This window comes from Myiozetetes cayanensis, unplaced genomic scaffold (genome assembly GCF_022539395.1).
Source record: "Myiozetetes cayanensis isolate MyiCay16 unplaced genomic scaffold, myiCay2020 scf15, whole genome shotgun sequence".
Taxonomy (NCBI): Eukaryota; Metazoa; Chordata; class Aves; order Passeriformes; family Tyrannidae; genus Myiozetetes; species Myiozetetes cayanensis.
The window spans coordinates 19,559,940-19,581,564 of NW_026087159.1; the positions used below are offsets into that span (position 1 = coordinate 19,559,940).

The 21,625-nt window shown below is 58.8% G+C and overlaps 2 protein-coding genes across 3 annotated transcripts; one reads left to right on the forward strand and one right to left on the reverse strand.

The window, feature by feature from the left end:
* The first annotated feature begins 88 nt into the window (after window positions 1-88).
* LOC126637495 (uncharacterized) lies at window positions 89-10,293 on the forward strand. Of its 2 annotated transcripts, XR_007628340.1 has the most exons (8): window positions 89-2,679; window positions 3,087-3,207; window positions 3,979-4,151; window positions 5,138-5,316; window positions 5,749-5,902; window positions 6,186-6,313; window positions 6,637-8,527; window positions 10,069-10,293. XR_007628340.1 is itself a non-coding variant. In XM_050310826.1 (7 exons), exons 1-7 carry the CDS (start codon window positions 2,625-2,627, stop codon window positions 7,417-7,419), a joined length of 1,596 nt encoding a protein of 531 aa, XP_050166783.1. In that variant the 5' UTR covers window positions 89-2,624; the 3' UTR covers window positions 7,420-9,198. The 2 variants fall into 2 exon arrangements, 1 of the variants encoding a protein (XP_050166783.1); XM_050310826.1 differs by lacking the exon at window positions 10,069-10,293 and having other exon boundaries at window positions 6,183-6,313; window positions 6,637-9,198.
* Window positions 10,294-11,775: 1,482 nt separating this feature from the next.
* On the reverse strand, window positions 11,776-20,577 carry LOC126637509 (chloride intracellular channel protein 2-like). The gene is made up of 6 exons (XM_050310848.1): window positions 20,329-20,577; window positions 15,678-15,787; window positions 15,175-15,300; window positions 14,102-14,208; window positions 13,549-13,730; window positions 11,776-13,403 (listed from the first exon to the last, which is right to left on the reverse strand). Exons 1-6 carry the CDS (start codon window positions 20,377-20,379, stop codon window positions 13,242-13,244), a joined length of 738 nt encoding a protein of 245 aa, XP_050166805.1. The 5' UTR covers window positions 20,380-20,577; the 3' UTR covers window positions 11,776-13,241.
* Between the last annotated feature and the right edge of the window lie 1,048 nt (window positions 20,578-21,625).

A 21,625-nucleotide genomic window follows, 5' to 3' on the forward strand; every position in this document is an offset into this window, starting at 1 on the left:
TGATGGCTGTCACCCTTCCAGCTCCCAGTGGGCACTGGCCCCCTCTCTGCTCAGGATGTTTGGGGTCTGCCCAGTGCTGCTGGCTGTTGCAGCAGTGCAGGGACAGCAGTGGAGGCACTGGCATCAGCCCTAGGGGTGACTCTCAGACGCTGTGGGCCTCTTGTTTTGGAATGCTCCTAGCTGATGGTGACTGCTCTGCCCTGGCGGTGCTGAAGAGTGTCAGCAAGCTCCACATGCTGCCATCCATGGCTCTGTTAGTCCTGTAATGGTTGCAACAGCTCTTGGGAAGCTCGAGTCAGGCTGCTTTCTGTCCCAATGGGCTGCAGAAGGCCTGGGGTTCGTGGGGTGATGCACAACCACATGCAGGTCCCTTGGGGTCTCTAGGGCAGAGCTGCAGTCTCAGCCCTGCGTGTCCAGCCTGCAGCACTAGTCTTGGCAAGGATAAAACTTGGTGTTGGCTTTGCAGGGTCGTCCTGGCCTGTGTCTGCCCTGCTATATGTCACCTCTGGCCCAACCCCAATGATCCTCTCTGTCCCCAGGCCACTGATGGTCCCTGCAGGGGGGTGCAGGGTGCTGGGAGGGGGTGCAGGCAGCATACAGCAGGGTGCTGGCATTGGCTTTGTCTTGGCTTTGGCATGCAGAGGGCACTGCTGAGCGCCCATGGCCCGCAGGGACGCTGCCAACAAGGAAGGAAGGAAGGGAAAAAAAACAACCCAGTCTCAGGAAAAAGCGCACAATCCACCAAAGCCAAATCACATGTTGTTGGACGCCTCCCAGCGCAGGAGCACAGAGGGCTCAGACCTGTCCCCAGTCTGGAGGGAGCCTGGCAGCTGAGCAGACCCTGATGACGCTTCCAGTGAACGCTCAGAGCCGGATGTGGGGCTGCTGAGCTGAGGGTGTTGCGTTTTGCAGAGCGTGGTGGGCACAGGTGGGTTCCTGATACAGCAGGGACCAGCGAGGAACTGCGTGGGTCAAGGTAGGGGGGAGCACTGGTGCCTCAGTGGGATGACAACAGGGATGCAGGCAAAGGAGGGGATGTTGTGGAGAGGGGGTTAAATCCCCACAGTCTCAGCCAACGGGATATCCACTAAGCCATACTTTTACGGTTGCTACAACACGGGGAGGGTTGCTGGGCAGGGCAGAAGGAGAGTGGGTGAGCTGGGGTCAGTATGGGGCTGGCAGGACACCCTCACTGCTGTGGAAGCACTGGCTCCCCTGTGCTGCCTCCAGCAGCTGGAGAAGCCCTGTCCCTGCCTGTGCAGGCAGCCGGTCCATCAGTTCCCCAGTTCTGTGTCCACACAGGTCCCAGGAACGGTCCTGGGGACTCCTTCTCTGTCCAGGCAGAAACGGTGCTGACTTCAGTGGGGTCTTCTGCTGGGTGGGGTCTTCTAAGCTGGGAGGGCTCTTGCTGGCCTCGGGGTGGGGGGAATCCCAAAACTCACTGCCCGTGCTTCAGCTCTGGAGTTTCAGAGGTCTTGCCTCTGAGCCCTCGCCCGCGGTTTGCAGCTGCACGTCCCTGCTTGTTGGCTGCTCCTCCTTGTTTCAAGCTCTGAACGTTGCAAGGGACAGAAAACAAGGAAAGCATTTTGTACTTGCCTGCTGAGGTGGCTGCACTCGTAACACTAGTGCAGATTCGGTGTGAAATGGGGAGAGCGAGAGCAGCAGCTGCAGTGACCCAGCCCTGCGGGTGTCCTGTCTGGCCAGGGAATGCTCCCACCCCTCTGCCTCTGGAGGTGGCCCTGGGCTTCCCACCGTCACAGGGGGATGTGTCCCCACAACCAGTATGTTGGCACTGGTGGCCTCAAAGCTCTTGCACATTCCCCCAGGAGAGGGGTCAACAACAATAGGGAAAGATTCCTGGTAGCTGAGTGGTGGGGCAAGGCCAAGGTAAGGAGGGGCTGGCCAGGTGTCAGGCAGAGGTGCCCAGTGGGACGAGCCTCTGCTGTGGTTCACAGGGCTGAGGTCTCTGCTAACAGCCCCAGGGGGTCCCTCGGGGTGCCCCATTGCACCTGGCTGGGTGCCGGCACACTCGGGGCTCTCCCCATACCACGGAGGGCTGGGGGAGGGCTGAGGGAGTCCTGACAGTGGTGTCACCGGTTGTGCCAGTGTGAGTCATGCCCAGAGGTGGGCTGAGTCACCTCCACAGTGGTGTGAGCATCGGGTGAGGAGGTTTCACAGACCCACATCCCCGTGACGTCGGCAGCGTGGTTTCTCACCGCACGGAGCCAGAGGTGGGTGCAGCAGAAGGTCCCCACAGCATGTGCACAGGGCCATGGCAGAGCATGGCAGCTGCCCACAGTCCCTGCAGCTCCACTTGCCACCAGAGCCCCGAGGGCACCTGCCCTGCTGCTGCTTCACCCATCCCAGGGGGTCGCAGGGGGTTCCCTGCCTCTCCCTAGCGGGCACCTCTGTGCCACGCTGGGCATGCAGACTCCATGGGAAAGGCTTACCTGAGGATGGTGTCGCTGGCTGAAGCTTTTGGAAAAAAATATCCTTTCTCTAATCCCAGGTCCCAGCTGCCCATCATGTCTGCAGGTGGCAGAACAGCTCCAGCACACCCATCCCTCACCACAGCCCCCGGTGCAGCGGCATAGCGTGGGGACAGATGGACGGGCCGTGGCGGGATGAGCCCTGCCCTGCACATCCTGCTGTCCCTGGCCAACTGCTCCCTCCTCTGCGGTAAGCTGGTGCTGGAGCTGCTGCTGCAGGCTGGGGGGACCCTGGCTGCAGAGCAGGGGAGGCACAGGGACACCTCTTAGACCTACAGAAGGTACCTGTGGAGAGGAGGGGACCGAGTGGTCTTCAAGGTGTGAGAGGAAAGAAAACCCCAGGGTCAGCAGCAGCTGTGTCAGGGTGTTGGTGCTTTGGCAGGAGCATGGAGAGGGTTCCCTTGGTGTGCAAGGCACTGGGGGGATGCAGGTGCTGAGCATCCTGCTGCAGAGCCAGTGTTTGCCCACTGTTGCTGGGCTGAAGCTGGGGATTGCGGGAGGGGGAACCTGTGCAGCATAACCACGCAGTGACCAGCCAAGGAGGGGACCCTGCAGAGCAGAGCAGCGCTGCCTGACACACCTCTGCCCCCGTCCCAGGGATGCTACTGCGGCCACGGCGCGTGAGGCTGGAGGCACAGAACTTCCACGTCTGGCTGCGGTGGGAGCCGGACCCCAGCTCGCCCAGCCACACCACCTATCAGGTGGAGTGGAGGAAGCGGTAGGTGGGGAGGGGGGGGCGAAGAGTCTGGTCCCCCAGCACCGTGCCAGAGGCTGTTGGGGACCCTTGATAGCCGGAGGATTGCTGTCTGGCAGTAAATAACACAGAGGAACAGAGCAGTGGAGTTGGCAGCGACCGGCTCGTCCCACCCCTGCACAGGCAAGGTCAGCTCAGGGCCATGTCCTGTTGGGTTTTGAACACCTTCAGGGATGGAGCCTCCACACCTCTCTGGGCAGCTTGGTCCCTTTGCTGGTCACTCTCCTAGCAAAAAACAAAGGGGTGGCTTTGGGGCTGGGGTTGTGGGTTTGTTGTTTTGGTTTTTTTTTTTCCGTTATGCTGAATGGGATTTCCTGTATTTCAACCTGTGCCTGCTGCTTCTCATCCTTTTGCTGGGCATGCTTCATCTTCTTTTCTCCACTGTTGTTGATAAGACCTCCCACCCAAAGCCACCTTTCTCTGAGGCTCAGCAGTCACTGCTCACTTGGCCTCCCTCGTAGCACAGAGCCTCAATCCCTCGGTGGGCTCTCCCTGCCCACGATGTTCCTCATGGCAGAGAGCACAGGTCAGGGTATAGTGCCAGGTGCCATCTGTCCCCAGGAGGGACTCAACTTGCTGGTGACCCCCTCCTCACATATCCCAGGACACTGCTGGCCGACCCCTGGGCTTTCCCACGCTCTCTGCCTTGGCAGGATGGCGGTGGCTGGGCAGCCCTCCCTTTTGGGCTGCGGAGGTGCCAAAAAGGAGCAATCCCTGTGCTTTCTCCCTGGGCAGGACCTCGAGCTGGATCAAGGCAGATACCTGCAGGGGGAACAGCACTGGCTCCTGGGAGTGTGAGCTGTATTTTGACAGGATCCACGATATGTACTGGGCGCGGGTGCGAGCGGTGGCCGGAGGCGAGCAGTCTGAGTGGGCCAGTTCCAGCGAGCTGCAGCTGTACAGAGACAGTAAGGACAGGGGAGCTCCTCCAGCTGGGCTCTTCCTGGGAGGGGAAAAATGGGGAGAGGGATCCTTGAAGAGATCTGGTGGGATACAGTGAGAAATCATATGAGGATACTGGTGGGAAAAGCGCTAAGAACTCTGACTGGAGGAAAGGGATGGGGCAGAGCTGCTGGAGGAGGACTGGGTGAAGAGCAAGGGGACAGAGGAGGCACACTGAGGTGAGGATGATGGATGGGAGGCCTGAGGCCAACAAGACAATATGAGAATTTTGGTTTCTGGAGAATGCAGTGAACTGGGGAAAAGAGGGTGCGCTTTCAGGCTTGGCTTTTGAAAGGTGCTTTTGCTCCAGCAAGATGAAGCTGGTGCAGGAGGGGCAGGCAGGGGCAGTCCCTCTGGTGATGCCTTCACCCTGGCTGCCACGTTTGCCAGGTGCAGGAATATGCCTGTTCTCAGTCACAGACTGTCCTGTCCAGAAAGCCAGGAGGTTTCTTGGAGGCAGGAGAGACTCAGGATCACCAACACCACTCACAGGGGGTTGTCACGTGAACCAAACGTGCGAGCAGCTAAATGGGGTCTATATCGGCTGTTTGGGTTCCCTTGTTCATTCCCTCTGCATCCAACTGGCATGGAAATGGGTGTGGTCACCTAGAATGTGATTGTTGCCTTCAGCAGAGGGTCTCCAGGTCCTGGGGGATGGCTCAGGGGTGAAGGGCTTGGCACTGGGAGCCGGTGGTGCCACAGGTCTGTCGGTGTGAGGAGGAAGCAGAAGCAGTGCTGGCTGTCATGCAGATGTGGTGGCTGCCCTTCCTAAAGCTGGTTTCATGGCACAAAGTGCCATCAGGCGAGACCCAAGGAGCTTCTGTGCACTGGGAGGGGGATGTCAGATAGAAAAATATCATTTCTAGAGAAACAAGATGCCTGCCTTCTTTTGAAGGGCTGAATTTTCTTCTGTGTGGTTTGTTTTTTTTTTGTCTCCCCTTTCTCCCTACAGCAATTGTGGGGCCCCCCAAGTTGTCCTGGCTGCTCCAGGACCAAATCCTCAGCGTAAACATCGTCATGCCGCTCACTCCCTACAAGAGAAGAACTGGTTCCTACAAGCCAGTGGACCGAGTGCTGCTTAAACTATGGTACTGGCTGCACCTGTACGAGGGGGACCTGCTCGTCCAGCAGGTGCGTGGCAGCTGGGCAGGGCTCGGAGCGTGCCGGGCTTGCACGAGATTTCCTGGTGCAGCAAAGCTGCCGTCTCGGGTTGCCTTGGTGGGGGGTGCCTGTGCCCCAGCCCTGCCCACACCCGGCTGAGCACGCAGGTGTGAGGTGCTCTGCTCCCCCGGGCTGGGGCTCGCACCTCAGCAAGGCAGGAGATCCCTTTGCTCCCTCAGACTTGCATGGGTAAGAAGAACCTGTGGTGGGTTCTGTTCAGATGAAAGGTGATGCCACAGCGGTTCCAGAAGGCGCTCTGGGACCTGAACACCTTCTGGGGCGAAGAACCAAGCGCTGGATGTGCCAGGGACCAGGGACTGTGGGGCAAGTGGGACGCTGAGGCTGCGCTGGGCAGTGGAGCCATGCACAGCCACTGTGGTCACCTGTCCCATCGACTTCCAGGTGCCCTGCAAATGGAGCAGCGAGGACGTGCCGTGCACCTTCGGGCACCTGAAGCCCAGGACGTGGTACTGTGTCCGGACGGCAGCCGCTGGCATGGCCAGGGAGAGGAGCCGGGAGGCGGAGCAGTGCCTGGTGACTCCGGCAGGCCCTGCAGGTGGGAGGAGCACTCTCGCCAGCTCAGCAGGCACGGTTCTATCTCGGGACCTGCGGACTCTCATGTGGGTCCCTCACCCCCAGCCATTGTGATCAGGGTTGTGACCCAGCACTGCCCTGTGGGGACCTCTCGAGGCGATGCTTTCTCACCCTCTGTCTTGGGCTTGCCTCCTGCAACATCCCAGACTGCCATGCAGGCTCCAGGGGAAACACGGGCACAGGGTGGGCTGGGAGGGATGTGCTGGAGTCCTTCCACTCATCAGTTTGCTGTGACCTCCCAGCAGGCTTTCCCTGGATCCTTGCTGTGCTGAGTGCATTCTTTGTGCTGCTGCTGCTGAGTGTGGCCGGGATCTGCTTTGTCCAGCTGCACGTATTCCTTAAACCCTCCAAGAAGCACCTCCCAAAAACACTGGTGAGTGACGATCCTCCTCCAGCCTCCGCCCCATGTGTGCCAGCTGAACTGGGATGCCCTCTGTTTGCAGGGGCTCAGCACCTGCTTCCCTCCACCTCTCACCCCACCAAGCCCATCTTGGTAGCCAGGTGCCTCCTCTGCTGTCCAAACCACTGTACCCCAAAGGGAAGGTGCTGGTGGAGGGCATCAGCCAGCCGTGGGTCACAGTGGAGGACAGGTCTTGGGCAGCACGGCCCTCAGTGTTCAGCACAGTTTGTCGCCCTCACACTGGCAGGGGTTTCGGCTGGCTGAGACTGACCACGTCACCGCTTGTGTCCCTGCAGGCTCTCCTGAACAACGAGCTGAGCGTGGCCATCCGGGTGCCTCCCCTCGAGCTTGAGGAGGAGCCGCTGGCCCTGCTCCTGCAGACTGTGCTCTCCTCACGTGGGCCACCTGCAGCTGGACAGGCATCGCCCACGGTCCCACTGTTCCTCCCAGGCCTCGCGCAGGACGTGACCGGCTACTGTGCCAATGGGTTTGGCCCGGACTGCCCCAGGGGAAGGGACCCATCCTGCACCGACAGCCTGCTGGGACATGCCTTAGGCTCCCAGGTCCCATCACAGCTGGAAAAGGATGAGGAGGCAGGTGATGGGGATGATGTGCTGGAGCAGCTGGTGCCAGTGGGACTGATCGGAAACAGCTACGTAGGAGGTGACAGGGACAGCCTAACACCTGAGACATGGCATACCCTGCACCTCCAGCTTTATTCTAAATGCCAGTGCCCAGCCCCGGGAGCAGGCAGCCACCTTCCTCTGCCCATGCCAGGCAGGAGCTGCAGTCAGGAGGACCTGCGGGACAGCCTCAGCACAGCCAGGCACTGGGTCCCACTCAGCTCCGTGAAGCTGCCAGACAGTGAGGAGGAGGAGGGAGGGCAGCTCCTCTGTGCTCTCCGGCCTCTACCTGGCCTCAGGGCTGAGCCAGGTGACAGCACAATGCAGCGAGGCCACTCGGAGCAGGCAGCACTGGGCACCCCCAGCCCCTGCCAGCCACCGCCTTCGCCCTGCACCGTCCTGCGGGCAGCTGCCTTCTCCGGCTATGAGCCACGTGCCCCACCCGGGCCAGCGTGAGTGGGGGCGCCCTGGGAATCTCCGGGAGCCCCCAGCTCCCAGCACAGCCCATGGTACTGCCCGGAGCCCCCTGGCCATGGTGGCTGCCTGCCCCAACCTGCTGGTGCCAGGCTGGGGACGGGGCTGGGGCAGGTGCCTGCGGGCAGGCACAGGCGTGCTCCAGGCTCGGCTGCCACGAATGGGCTGGATCCACATCTCTAGGGCTTCCCTTCTGGGATTTTGGTGCTATGGAGCCAAAGCATAAGGAGAACGGACCAAAGTTCCACCCCCAAAACTCTTACCTATTTATCCATTTGGTATGTGTGTATATGTGGTACAGTATCTATATTAATGCAAATTTATGTAACACTCATATATGAACCTCTTTAATGAAAGAGGAGATTGGGTTTTTTTACTTCTCTGGAAATAGTGACTGTGTGCTGGAGTTGTTTTTAAATATCACTCATTTATTACAGAAAACTGGCTTCTGTGCTCACTGTTTCTGTGTCACAGACCCAGCACGGCCGTGTCTGAACAGCAGTTGGGAAAGGCACTGGGAAAACTGGGGGAAGGTCAGCAAACCCTTTCTGTCTTGACACCTTTCGTTTGAGACTGGTGACTAAAACGTTTCCAGTTCTGGAGCTGCACTTTGGGTTGTTGTTTTCTGTGTACACACGGCCATCTAGTGGAACCGTGGAACGGTGGCGCTGGGGAACGTCCACTAGATAGCGGTGTGCACTTGAAAAAGACGTAAATGTGTCATGGCTCTCTCCAGACTCACCGAAAGTGAAGATCCAAAGTTGAAAACGTCCTCAGTTCAGTTTTGGGAGATGGACTTGCAATTTCGGCGCTGGGCTCCTGCAAGCAAACAACAGCCCTTTCCCCCAGGAAGGAAAGCCCAGAGCCTCGGTGTCTCAGGTGCAGGTGATGGGCTGCCCAGGGCACTCCACGGGCAGCAAGACCTTTGTGTTCTGAACCCTTTTGTCTGGGACTAATCTTCGGCTGTATTCAATTTTGGGAGAGGGGAAACCTCCTTGTGCTGTGCCACAGGCTGGCATCAGTGGAGTTCACCTCTGCTGACAAATCCAGGCTCCTGGACTGATGAGATTTACTCTGGATCTGGGAACAGGTGAGAAACTGGTGCCCACATCCACTGTGTTGGAGGTGCTGGGCTCGCATGGGGCACAGCCAGTGCTCTGATCACAGCTGGCCAGGCCTCTGCAGGTCAGAAGAGAAACAGCTTCTCTCCTGAGTCTGGGCAATGGTGCTGGGATCCCCAGAGGTGATTCAGGCAGTTACTCATTGGCAGCAGAGGCTCGTCCTGGCCCAGGGGTGGCTGAAGCAGCTGGGATGTCCCCACTCATATGAAAAAGCTGTTCATGCAGAGTGGAAAAGGGCAGAAGGCTCGTGACATTTCCAGATGGCATTTAGCATCTGAAGTTTCCAAGTGGATGCAAGAGGGGTTTTTCTGCTTCGCCTCAGAGGTGTAAGCAGCGTGTGGGACTCTGCAGAGCCACGGAGAGAAAAGGTGTGACACTTGCTGGCATTGAGGTCCCAGCACATCCCAACAGAGACCGTGTGCAGCCAGGGGTGTGGGTGCAGTGTCTGGATGAGACCCTGCTTTGGTCTACCTGGCCAGGTATTTTGTGCTGAGCAGGATGGAGCTGGGTCAGGTGTAAGCCCCCAGCCCCAGGCAAGCCCCCAGCCCCAGGCAGGCCTGGCCAGTCCCTCCATCACCACTGCAGCCTCAGGCATGTGCACACACCCGGCTCCTGCCTCAGCATCCCACGCTGCCTCCACAGCCTGGAGAGGGGTGAGCCAGTGACTGGGCCTCGGGCACCCACCCCACAGCACCATCACCTCGGAGGTCAGATGCCATCTCTGGTGCTGGCCTCGGGCCCGAGGCACAGGGCTGTGCCCGCAGGTACTGGTGCGGGGGCTGGTGAAAGCTCTGACTCACCACGATCAATCGGCTGTTCCTGCCTTCTCTCCGTGGTGTTTTCAGCTTCTGCCGGTGCCAGATCAAAGCAACGAGAGGGATGCAGCTGCAAACAGCTCTTTATTAAAAACAGCAGGTTTAGGACTGTGCAAGAGGGTATTTCTTATTACTAATTCTCGGAGAGAGGAGCTGCCAGCCTATGAAAATGCTGGAGAGTGGAAAATTGCTGTGTGGGGGCTAATGGGGCTTTCACAGCCGCTGCATGGGAACCATTGTGCCTGACAAACATGGGGGACGTGGTGGCCCCTGAAACAACAGGGGAAAATCAAGCTCCAATGTTTTGCAGGCTGGCAGTACCAAGGAACACCCCCATTTCCCTTTGAAAGCCACAGGAGGCAGAGCTACAGAGAGCAGGGCCCTGTGCCCACCCTGCTCTGCCTGCTCTCCCTCCTACCTGTCACTGCAGCTGCCCTGCCACCGCTCTGGGACAGCCCAGAGCTACCCCAAATCCTCATAGCCACCTCAAGCACTGTCCAGCACGTGTCTGTGTATCTGGCAGGGACCTAGGACCTCACTGAGTGAGGCCCTGTCACCCAGCCTCCCTGTGCAAGTTGCCTTTGTGATGACTCTGTAGCTCCAGATGGGTTCCCGAAGTGGGACAGAGGAGCAGCGTTAGAGCTGTCGTGCTGGACCCCACTTCTTCAGCCAAAACAGGCTTTGTGGTTTGACAGGTCCAAGCTGCGATGTCCAGGCTCCTGCTGCACCTCCCTCTCAGTGGTCTGAGCTGCTTGGCCTGGCTGGGAAGTCAACTGGGATGTGGTTGGGGACTGTGGGAGCCCCAAAATGTGGAACCTGATTGTGGTGTGTTTGGAGAATGTGCCTGGAGAGGGAACAGGCTGCAGAGACGAGAACTCACTGGCTCAGACCTGTGCAGTTTCTCTCCAGGCAGGAGCTTTCCTGCAGCTCAGCAGGTCAGGACCCAAGTGGGGCAATGGGGATGCCCAGGTCACCCCAGGGCACTGCAGAGCAAAACTGGTCCTACTTTGTGTGCTGGTCTGGGAGTGCCCTCGCCTGGGGATGCGTGGCAAGTGTCTGCCCTCAGGAGGTGCCACGGGCACCCTGCTGAAGCTGAGCTGAGGGAGTCAGTTGTCTCCTAGCTCTGTCAACAGGTCCTCTTGCTCTGCAGGACGACCTCCCCTGCGCTGGACAGAGGAGCCTGATCGCTCGCCTGTGCTCTTCCCAGGGTCTGTGAGATACGGCCAGTCCTTGTGCTTCCCATCCTCCAGATGCAGGTCAGGGGATGTCTGCTCTGTGGACAAGGAATGCTGGCTCAGCTTAACACCTTCCCAGTCCCTGGCACTGCTTCAGTAGCTCTCTGCCCCCCAGGATCACTAATGCTCCTGCTGACAGCCAGCACCAGCAGAGCTGCCCTCTGAGCTGGGCACATCTCATATTGCACTGTGAGTTTGGGGAGAGTTCTGTGCTTTCTCCCCATGGCAGCCCTCTCCTCACAGCACAAGTGATGAGCCTGCCTTCAGGACTTCATTCTGTGACATGAAACTTGGCACCCAGGGGATGGAAAACAGGCTGGATACAGACTTTTGTTTGGAGAAAAGTCCCAGCTAAGTGTCCACTTGGGGTGAGGTAAGCCCGTGGTTTAGGGTAGAGAATGCCTGTGTTTTGGGGTGGAGCATGCCCATGGTGTGGACCAGGGCATTCAGCTCCCAGGCTGCTGTCCTAGAACTGGCTTCAAAGCTAAAGGAGAGCCTGGGAAAAGAAAGAGACATCTCCCTTCCTTCCTTTACAGTTCCTGGTTGTAGCCCAGCACTGCTGCAACCCCTGGTATGAGGATCTTTTCCTTTTTCTCTCATCTTGCTTCTGGAAGTTACCTGCTACCACTGTCCCAGCGCCTTCCAGTGGGCCATCCATGCATGACCCTGCCCCTGGCTGGTGTGCACGGAGCTTTGGAATGTCTACAGTCCCTGCTGGGGAAAAGGAGAGAGGTCTGCAGCAGAGGAGGGGTGTCATGGGGCAGGGGAGAGGCCCACAAGGATCCAGTGTACAGGACTGTTTCTCCCATAGCAGTGGACCTGTGGCAAGGCAGAGTGACCACTGTGGCCTGGCAGGGAGCTGCTGCTGCCAGCAGCAGATGAATAAATCCCTCTCACTGGAGCAGTGTCCTGTGGTCACTCCATCCCAGGGTCCTGCACTCTCCCCCCACAGCATGTCTGGCGTGGGCAGGCAGCAGTGCCTGTGCCCTGGAAGGGGATGTCTCTCCTGCCATGTGAATCCCAGTGATCCAGGGCAGCAGAGAATGGGGCTACAGCTTCATTTCTGCTAAATTTCAGAGGAGGTTCTACTGCAGGGAAGTTCTCTCCACCCCACAGCACCCTCCATGCCAGCAGCCTTGGCCCCTGGCTGACAGCACACCAGCAAGGCATATTAAAATATAGTTTATTGCTGTTCTTAGTTTAAAAAAAAACCAACAAACCAAAACCCACTAATAACAAACCCAGTCCCCAAACCCAGCACTGTCCAAGGCAGGCTTGCGAGGACACACGTTTAGTGCAAAGAGGAAAGCGGCAGTGAGGGCTGAGGGGGCTCTGCTTGCCGTGTTCCCACAGAACCCCCTGCACTCACTGTACAGTATCGATTCGCCCTGGGGTGAATTGTTTGGGGTGGGCTGGCCAAATTCACAAGCTCTGGTGGGAAGTCCTGGGGGAGCTGAAGGTGTCAGAGGGGGGAGCATGGGATGTCGTGGCTGTGCAGAGCAGCTTTGACGCCTCATGTCAGCTACAAGGGACAAGAAAGCACAATGCTGACCAAGGGGTCCCACACCTGCCCACACCTCTCCACAGACACAGCAGTTTGCCAAAGCAGCATCTGCTTGCTCTCCTGGGCTCTCCCGTGTCAAAATCAAACATGTGCCCTATCCCATGGCTGCTCCCAGTCTGCTCCAGTGCCTGAAGAGTTAGTGGGGACCAGGGGTTGTAGAGTTAGAGCATGGTTGCATCCCCTGCAGGGTCCTGCAAGGCATGGAGAGGCTCCTTACTCTCAGGAGCCATGAAGGACCTTGCAGCCAGCAGCACATGGCCCGGGGTGCTGGCACCCATGGGAGGGATGCCCTGATCCTCAGCCCTCCATCCCCAGCCCTCTGTGGGTCCCCTCACCCCCTGTTCCCTCCCATGGCAGGCCCTGGCACTGCTGCACTAGCTGTCACCCCCAGCACCCACCTTCCCCCGTGTCCTCAGGGGTGCTGGCACGTCACAGACCTCAGCAGTGAGCACAGTAGGCCACTGCAATGAGCTGCTGGGGCAGAGCCTTTGGGTGTCTTCAGAGGGAGCTGGATGCCTTGGAGGAAAGGAGGGCTGCCCAAACGCCAGCCCCAGGTGCTATACAGGGTGGCACCAGGTGGATTCAAACAGCTCCAGCTCAGGGGAGGCAGTGGGATCCCGGGATGGGCAGGGGGTGGCTGGGACCACACAGGGCTGGCAGAGCAGCCCCGGCTGCACAAGGGGATGGTGAGGCCAGGCTGGCCCAGCCATTTGGGGGTCTCATCTCTTCCATGAAAGCACTGCTGAGGGGGGCTAGTGCTTAGCTTTTCCCAGGACACATAGTCACAGGCCGTGAGACACGTTTTCAGGGAGCAGGGATGCAGCTGCATCCAGACGGGACCAGTGTATAGGCGTGGTCAGCACTGACAGCACCCAGGGACTGCAGCCAGCGGTGCAGGAGGAGGAGGCAGCAGCAGGGGCTGTGAAGCAAGGCACTATTTCTGAAAGGCAGGGGGCAGCAATGCTGTGAACCCCCTCCAGTCCCTCATTCGGCTGGTTTTGGTTGTGTCAGGACCGCGGAGTCGGAGGGCTTGGCCGGGGCAATGCTGCCAGCCCACCCCTCGCTGGGGTTAGGTCATCTTCCTGGCCACGCTGGCGTAGGTGTGCTCGATCTCCTCATCTGCAGGACAGGTGTGAGTGAACTCATCACAGGCGTAGGCGTTGTTGAGGTAGCGCCACACACCCGTCATGTCCTCCGGGATCTCGAAGTCGCGGTACTTTTTGGCTGCAATCTACAGGGGAAGGGAGGAGGAAGAGGAGGCTGAGACTTCTCGGACCTGGGGGAGATTCATTCTCTGGATTTGGCAGCAGGGACTCCCTGTCAACCCCTCTGGGAGCAGGTGCCCCCACCCTGGCCCTGCAGGCTGGTGCCATTACCTTGATGATGTGCAATTTGGGCAGGAGGTTGCAATCAGCCAGCGTCAGGTGGTCTCCGTCCAGGAATTTCCTCTTGGAGACGGTGATGTCCTCCACACTGTCCTGGTCAATCTCCTCTGGGAGAGGAGTGTTCATATAGACATCCAGGCGATGGAACTCCCGCAGCAAAGCCTTCTCAAAATCTGGCAGGGCAGGAAACCGAGAGCAGTGAGCGAGTGTCCTGGGCTCCCAGCTGAGCCTCGGGCTGGGCTGGGCTGGCTGAGCCTGCCCCAGGCTTTGCAGAGAGGGAAAAAGCCCTCAGGACCACACGAGCAAGGCTCAGCATTGACCCTGGCCAGTCTCAGCTTCCAGGGGACCTCAGCATTATCTCCCCACGCTCTGCTGTTATCCCCGTGGAGCACACAGCTGACTTCATCCTTCCCACCCTCCTCCGCTTCCCAAGGAGCCTTTGGTGGGGCAGGCAGCAGGAACCCTAACCTGATGTCAGGATTTGCCTGCAGACAAAAGCAGCGTGGAGGATTACAGCCCAGCAACCCCCACCCGCAATCCTTACTGATATTTGCTTCCTTGCGTGGGTTCTTGATGTATGCTGAGAACTTGGCAAAGATGTCACTGCCCACGTCAAAGGACTCCTTGTACTTGGGGCTCAGGTGTGGATACCTGGAAAGAGACACTCGTGTGAGTGCAGGCAGGGATGGAGCAGGGAAGCAGCAGCGTCAGCTCCTGGGCCGCCGTGCCCAGGGCTGGTGCTGGAGGATGCAGGGGATGTTCAGCTGTCAGTGGGAGAACTGTGATGCTGTGAATTACTGCAGCTGCCACCCTGTGAGTTGTGTCATCCATCCTGGGTGTTTGCCAGGGGACAATCTCAGGGCAGAAACTCCGTGGTTCAGGGATGCTGGTGGCTGTGGAGCCCCGCAGCAAAGCTCTGCCTGCAGGCAGTTCTGGCCCAGCCCAAAGGATGAACGCTGGCTCAGAGGGGTCTCAGGAAGCCAGAAGCTCCCGTGACTTCCTCAGGAACTGTCTCCTGCTTGCAGACGTGTCCCAGGGCACGCTGGGCAGCTGTGACAAATGCATTTGAACTTCCTCTTGTGCAGCAGGGGGAGGGTGGCTGCAGCCATGCAGGGCACGGGGAAGGCTGGCTGTGAGTTCGGGGGGCATCACCCCCACAGCAGCCCTGCAGACCACCTGCACTGCTGCAGTCAAGCAAGGCCATTTGATTTTGCTCAGCTGAGTGCACCGGGTATGAGCGAGCAAAGGGGGTCTCGTGTTGCCCCTCAGCCTCAACACCAGCTGCCACAGCCAGCAGCAAAACCACCAGTTCCGGGGTCCCTGCAGGGACCTCCCCACACTCCTACTCTGTCCCCGGTGAGGGGGTCCGATGACTGGTGCACTTCCTCTCATTGTTTCCCATTCCTGCCACCCCCACGCCCTCCCTGGGGGACCCAGCCCCTCAGCATCGCAGCCCTTGCCCTGCAGAGCAGGCTCGGGGGATGGGGGGGGGGGCTATTCCCCTGCCCGGGCTGCCCTCGGGCACCTCCTGGCACCCTGCCCCGCTTCCCCAATCTGCCAAGCGCTGCGCAACACCGTGCCGGGGCCGAAAGGGGGGAGGAGGGAGTTTGTAATTACGTGGGCGGGCACAGCGTCTGCTCCAGGAACTCCTCAATCTTGATGAAGTCTGTTTTCAGCTCCTTATTGAACAGCAAGAAGGGTGGGTTGGTGCCCGGCGCTAAATCTTTCAACTCTTCAGGTTTCCTGGAGCGGAGAAAACAAGCAGGCTCAGAGCCAGCAGGCTGTTCTGCCCCCACCAGCCCCAGGTGGAGGGAGGGGGCGGGAGCGGGCACAGGACCGGGAGCATCCCCATTTGCGCGCTCTGCCGGCTTTGGGGAGCTGACGAGTTTCCCCCCATCCTCTCGGCCTGCCCTGTGGTGCCTCCGGCTCACCCTTGCATCCAGCAGGACAGGGATTCCCTGGGCTGTGCACATGCCCCTGAGCCCCGCAGGCTGCGGGCAGTGTGCTCAGGGATTGTCCCTGTAGTGGCACACTTGGCTATGGAGTGGGCAGGGGGCAGAAGTGCTGATGCAGGGGGTGTCTCTGCCCACTGCTGGCGCGGGGCTGCGCTGCCGTCTCACCTGGTCATGTCCACCGTGGTGACGTTGAACTTGACCCCTTTGAGCCACAGCACCATGAAGAGGCGCTGGCAGAAGGGGCAGTTTCCGATGTTTTCTCCATCCAGACCAGCCTGCCGGGAAAGCAGAGAAATGAGGGTTTAACCCTTCCACAGACAGGATGCCTGGAGTTGGAGAGCCACTGGAGGTAGGCACATGGAGGGCTTGGACAGGTACCCTGGCATGGCACATCCCAGCACCGGGGCTTGGCTGTAGCCATGGCCCTGAGGCCACTGGAAAGGACAGAGAGTATCCTCAGGATGCCCGGGGTCTGGTCCTTCCCAGAAATGTGAGATAAATCTGGGAGGAAGTGGAGAAGGAGGCAGGGGAAGGAGGCGGAGGGTGATTGCTAATGGATGAGGAGGAAGGGAGGGCCCGCTTGGCTGAGAGGCCAGGCTGAAGAGGGTGGGAGAAGGGAAATGAGCTCATGTTTGCCAGGAAAAGAGCAGTTTATTTTCATGTGCTGTTCATGTCTGCCTCCAGTCTCATGTGCATTTAATGAACCCAGGCATGACTCCCTCAGGCTGGCGATGGCCAAGAACCACCCAGCAGCCTGCCCCAGGCTGGGGGCAGTGGGGCTGTGCTGGCATCCCACACAGCATCAGTAGAAAACAGACATGACTTTCAGCTGCTGAAGGAACCTCTTTCAGCCTCTCTGCTGCACCTCAGCGCTCAGGGGCTGCTCTGTGACCAGGACAGGGTCAAACAGGAGTAGGAATACAGGAAGGTGAGGGGCTTGGACACCCCGCCTGAGTCCCACAAGGGCTCCCTCACCAAGGTTTCACCCAGGTGATTCCTGTTCACCACAATCCCAAGGGAAGGCAGCAGCAGGCAGAGTGAAGCCCATTTCCTTGCTGTGTAGCAGCTGGACAATCCTTTGCAAAAAGGACTGAAATGCCTTGCAAGGAGTTTGGCAAGAGGAATGTGGCAGGTTCTCCCCCCTGCATAAAAACTGGCCGAGGTGCTGCTCCGAGACGGAAGTTGTGCTGCGGTGAGAGGCAAAATGGCTCACAGGAAACTCAGCTTCTTTAAGAGGGTGAACGTGTTCCTGAGCTGCACATGAGCCATGGTGCTCTGGAGCGGGTGGCTGCCCTGCCCCAGCAGGGAGGAGCAGCACAGCTCTCACCAGCCTGTCACAGAGGGATGCTGCTCCCATGGAGCTGAAGTCCAGAGGCTAAGCAGGAGGGTGAATAGATTTAAGAGGATCTGGTGGAGTCAAATAGCAGCAAAAACATCCATGGTGGGCAGCTGGAGGCGGCTCCAGAGCTCACACCTCTCTGGGGCTCCAAAGACAGGATGGCTGAGGAGGCAGAGACCTGTGCCTGGCTCTCCTGGGCTGGAGGGAGGTGCTACAAGTCACCTGTCTGTATCCACAGCTGCCCAGAAACCTGTGGACTCTGGAGCGCTTGGCTTCTTTAGGGGAGACCCACCATCCTCAAATTCAACCTAAAGGGGACAGTAAACAGATCAAAACAAAACCCTGACGCTCCAGGTGGTGAGCTGGAGCAGGGCAGTCTGCTTTTCCACCATGCTGACACCTGTTAGTCCTTTCAGAGGAAAGAAAATTGCTTTTAACAAGCATTTTTTGTGCTCAGCTGTCATGGAATGATGCTCCTGAGGAAAGAAATGTAAAGAGAGAAACGTGTTGGTTCATTTGGGACATGCCCAAGAGTGAAGCTGAATCCACACACGAGGCTGGTTGCTGGCTATTAATAACAAATGCTCCCAGGGGCTTACAGCTCAGGAGCATCCTGTGTCACTAACAGCAAATAGGGCTTCTTTGGAAAGGGGCAAAACTGGGTCTCAGACTTCCTGTGAAGGAGCTGGAGGGAAGAGTCAGAGAACAGCCTCAAGGGCTGCCTGTGGGCAAGAGCACAAGGCGTGTCTGCTCCCCATCCCCTCTCCATCACTGCTGCCACCTATGACCCCCAAACTGCTGCCATTCTTTGGAGCATCTCCAGCACCAACAGCTCAGCAGGCTCTTTTGTGTTTGCCTAGCATGAGGACCAATGCTTTCCTTCCTTCTCTCCCTGCTGGCTGTGCTCCCCTTGACTTCCCTGGCCTGGCACAAGGCTGGGAATGAGAAGGCTTAGTTTGTCCTGTTGTCCCTCCCGGGAGCTGTTGTGCTGAGCCATGGCAGCCCATAGCTGTGGTGGAGTCCCCCTGGGGCAGTGGTGGGGTGGGGAGGATGGGGAAAGGAGGGGATGCCCCTCACTGGGGCTGCTCTGGGCTCAGACCATGCTCATCTGCTTCAGGCTTCTCCATGCTTGTCTGGGAGCTCCAGCCCCTGAGTAGCTTAGGCTGGTTTTCCCCCTCATCTTTTAAAAATGGAGAGATGGGGAATTTCAGAGTGAAAAGAAAATCAGGATGGCCTCTGCAGGGAGAAGGAATTAAGCCAGGCCCATCCCAGGATGCTCAGAGTCAAAACCTTTATCTGGAGGAAGTGGAGGGGAGTTCCACCAGTTCCTGGGCACTGCTAGCAGAGCATTGGGCTCTGGAATGCTCTCACCAACTGACCATGGGGAAAGCCCTCAGGAGCCAGGGACACTCAGGGGAGACTTGCAGCCACATGCCCTCCCTCCCTGGCAAATGCAGAGCAGCGTGGCAGGCGAGTCATCACTCTGCACTTCCTTCCCCAAAGAGCCTCGCCCGCTCCCGCTGCTACAGCAAGGGCTGGGGTGGGGACATAGAGCCTGCAGCCCCCCCAGATTGATTTTCCTCAGTCTTTTGCCCTCAGATGATGGATAAACCCAGCCTGGACTAACGCAGCATCTCTAGAGGCATGCAGGCTTTCAGCCACAACTCTATGAGGCCTCACAAGGCTCTGCACAGGGCATTCAAACCCCAAAGTTACTTGGCAGTTCCTGTGGTTTCCCCTTGGTGAAACAGCCTGAAATGCAGTGGGAGGACGGAACAGCATTGCCTGCTTGAGGCACTGCTAAATACTCAGCCCCCATGGGATGTGCCACAGCTCCTACAGGCACCCCGAGAGCCAGGAACCAGCTGAATGCCTGGGGGGGCTGCGGGACAGAGCCTCCTCCCAGGCAGGGAGAGCCCCCAGCCAGAGGGACAGTGCTCTTGCCTGGTGAGGAATAGCCAGCACCTTGGGGACACCTACCCCAACCCAAGGGCGAAGCTGGAGCTGCTCCATGCCCTGCCTGTCCTCACCAAGGTAACTCCAGCGTTCATCAGAGTGAAACAGGTTGCCAGGCTGTGCCGTGCCATGCTGTGCCTTGCCATGCCAATGGGTGCTTGCAGGAGCTGCCCCCACGATTTACAGCCGTGTCTGGGGTGTCCCCAGCCCAGGGAGGTGCTGATGGCACAGGAAGGTGCCTGTCAGCAGCCAGAGCCACTGTGTCTTCAGTAAAGATGGGTCCTGAGTGCTGGGAGGGAGTGGCACAGCATCAACTTAGCTGTGAACAGACAAGCCAGGAGGGGTTTTTGGGGTTTAATTAAGGCACAGGGGAAGTCCTGACGACACTGCTGGTTTTCTGTTTCGCTTCCCTCTGAAAACCCCCTTGAACATGCTGCTGCCATTGCAGTCACCTCATGTATCATCTTCCTTTACAGGCATCCCAGGTAGAAGTGCTAAGCAGGGAATTCAATATGCAGATTACTGTCACCAAGAGAACGCTTGTCTGGGTTCAGCTCAGCCAAGCTCCACGTCCAGCAAGCAGTGCTGTGGCAATTTTGGCAAAGGGATGGGGGAGATCCCTCTTGGGAAGGCTCAGATAATCCTTTCTAACAAGCACATTTCCAACTACAGCTTAAGGAAGGCACCGTGCAGTGCCCAGGGAAGCCAGTGCCTCTAGCCCAGTGCCACAGTCCTTTTGTGCACCGAGCTACCCCAGGAAAGGAGGAGCGAAGCCCATGGGGCTGAGCAGCTACAGAGAAACCATCCTTAAAACCTCGATGTGGTGGCACAGGGGGGCACTGCCCCCTGAATCACTGTCCCAGGGCCCCACTGGCACTGCTGCGGGCACACGCAGTTACCAGCCACCACCTCTGGCTCCTCTCTTTTTGCATCCCACGTGCCTGCTGCAGGTATTTTGAACTTGAGCTGTTAAAATGTTCCAAGGAAAGCGTTTGGAAAATTGCTTAACAGGGAAAAACCCAGAAACCATTTCCAGCGAATACCCCTCTGTGATGCTGCCCCATCCTGCCCACACCTGGGTTTCCTCACCGGCTCCCCAAGCCATCCACGCTCATTTCGCAACCCCACTCGCAGCAGAAGCTGAAGTGGCTGCTCCCAGCCCTCCTGCCTTCTGTTCCCAGGCTGGGGCTTGTCTTATCTGGGTTTCGAGAGGCACGTGTGTGCCCGCTCCTTCATCACACCAGCTGCCAGCCGTGCCACTCCCCTGGGGTGCACGACCACCGAGAGACCAGGGCATCTCTCAGGCTGCTGGGCGTGACACCCCACGGTCCCCGCACCACCGCATGCCTGCTCCCTTCCTCCAGGCACCCACCTAGCCAGCCTTCACGGCAAGTAACACCGCATTTGGTACCCATCTCCAGCCTCATGGAACGTGAAGACACTCATGAATTCCCACCAGCTGCACCCAGCTGGATCCTGGTGAGGGTGAGCCAAACAGTCACTGTCCCCCCCGAGACCCACCTTCACAAACAGCTCAATCTCGGGCTCCTTGGCAGCGCTGTGACTGTCCATGCCGGCAGCGTGGGGAGGGCCCGCTGGCTACACACTGCTGTGGCGAGTTGGTCTGTCCTCTGCAGAGCTCTGGCGGGTGAGGCTTTCAAAGGGCTGACGGCTCGGGCCCCTCGGCTGCTCTCGCCCCGTGGAGGGCTGGGGCTCGCCCTTTCCTTCCTTCTGAAGAAGGGAGGAGCAACAGGGTGTGCGCCGGGACCCGCCAGCAAGCGGGGGAAGCTGCCGGGGCCTCTCAGACGTGACTCAGCACGGGTCTATCTGGTCATGTTCACGAGTCCCCTTCCAGTCTATCACACCCACCCAGGCGCTGCTCCAGTGCCTCTGAGCAGTGGGCTGGTGTCCCCAGCACCGCTGCCGTCACTTCCCAGCTGGAGCAGGGGTTTGCAGAGGAAGTGTCTCTCCTGCCGCTCCTCCTGCTGCTCCAGTCTCGTTGCGGACCCTCACCACTCTCCCACCCTCACGCCTGTGCCTGGTGCTCCAGGGCTTCTTTATCTCCTTGGGGTGAACCCAGCTGACCTTCCCACTGCCTCCTGTGGCTGCATTGTGACGGGCATCTGCCTGGAGGGAGGGTACAGCTCCTCTCCCAGCCCACCACCCTCGGGGGACCCCTGGCTGGGCTCCTCTGAGCACCCATCGCTGCAAGGAGCAGGGCTGCACAGGGAAAGTGCTCAGGAAAGCTGAGTGGAGCAGCTTGGCCACCTGCCACCAGGTTTTTTAAGCCAGGGCACAGCCCTTGGGCAGGAAGGATTGCAAAACAGCCGAAGTGGGAGAGCGCAGCGGCTGGAGCAGTGTCGGGGAGCAGTGGGGAACCCCCTGGCAGCCACCCAGCTGGGTGGTGTGCGGCAGGATGGTGGGACGGGATGTCTCCGGCACAGACCCCCGGCAGGGCCCCATTCCTGGAATTTGGGCTGTTTCGCAGGAAGGATGAACGGCTTGCTTTCCTCCCCAGGATGGGAGGGAGATGTTTGCTCTCAGATCGCCCTGGCTGCTGTCCCAGCAGAGACAGCTTCTCAGCACCCACGGGCTTAACTCTTGGGCAAGACCCGCCCTGCACCTCTGGACCCCATAGCTGGTACCATTGCACAAAATGGGGATCCCCGATGCTTGACTCAGCCCCTCCCCTCCCCCACAGCTCAGATAAGCTCCAACTTTCCTAAAAATAATCAACCCTTGATCAGACAGCAATCCCCACTGAAGCAATTAGGATGGGAAATGATTTTGCAGGCTCCCGGAGGAGGCTCAACAGAGA

What these genes read in the sequence shown, in the direction of transcription:
- LOC126637495 (XM_050310826.1), top strand. Translation starts at nt 2,625, where the DNA reads ATGAGCCCTGCCCTGCACATCCTGCTGTCCCTGGCCAACTGCTCCCTC. An exon ending in GACTCCGGCAGGCCCTGCAG is followed by an intron (nt 5,903 to 6,182) that starts GTGGGAGGAGCA and finishes GTGACCTCCCAG; the next exon opens with CAGGCTTTCCCTGGATCCTT. An exon ending in AGCACCTCCCAAAAACACTG is followed by an intron (nt 6,314 to 6,636) that starts GTGAGTGACGAT and finishes GTGTCCCTGCAG; the next exon opens with GCTCTCCTGAACAACGAGCT.
- LOC126637509 (XM_050310848.1), bottom strand. Translation starts at nt 20,379, where the DNA reads ATGGACAGTCACAGCGCTGCCAAGGAGCCCGAGATTGAGCTGTTTGTG. An exon ending in CAGACGCTGTGCCCGCCCAC is followed by an intron (nt 14,209 to 15,174) that starts GTAATTACAAAC and finishes GTCTCTTTCCAG; the next exon opens with GTATCCACACCTGAGCCCCA. An exon ending in ACGCAAGGAAGCAAATATCA is followed by an intron (nt 13,731 to 14,101) that starts GTAAGGATTGCG and finishes CTGCCCTGCCAG; the next exon opens with ATTTTGAGAAGGCTTTGCTG.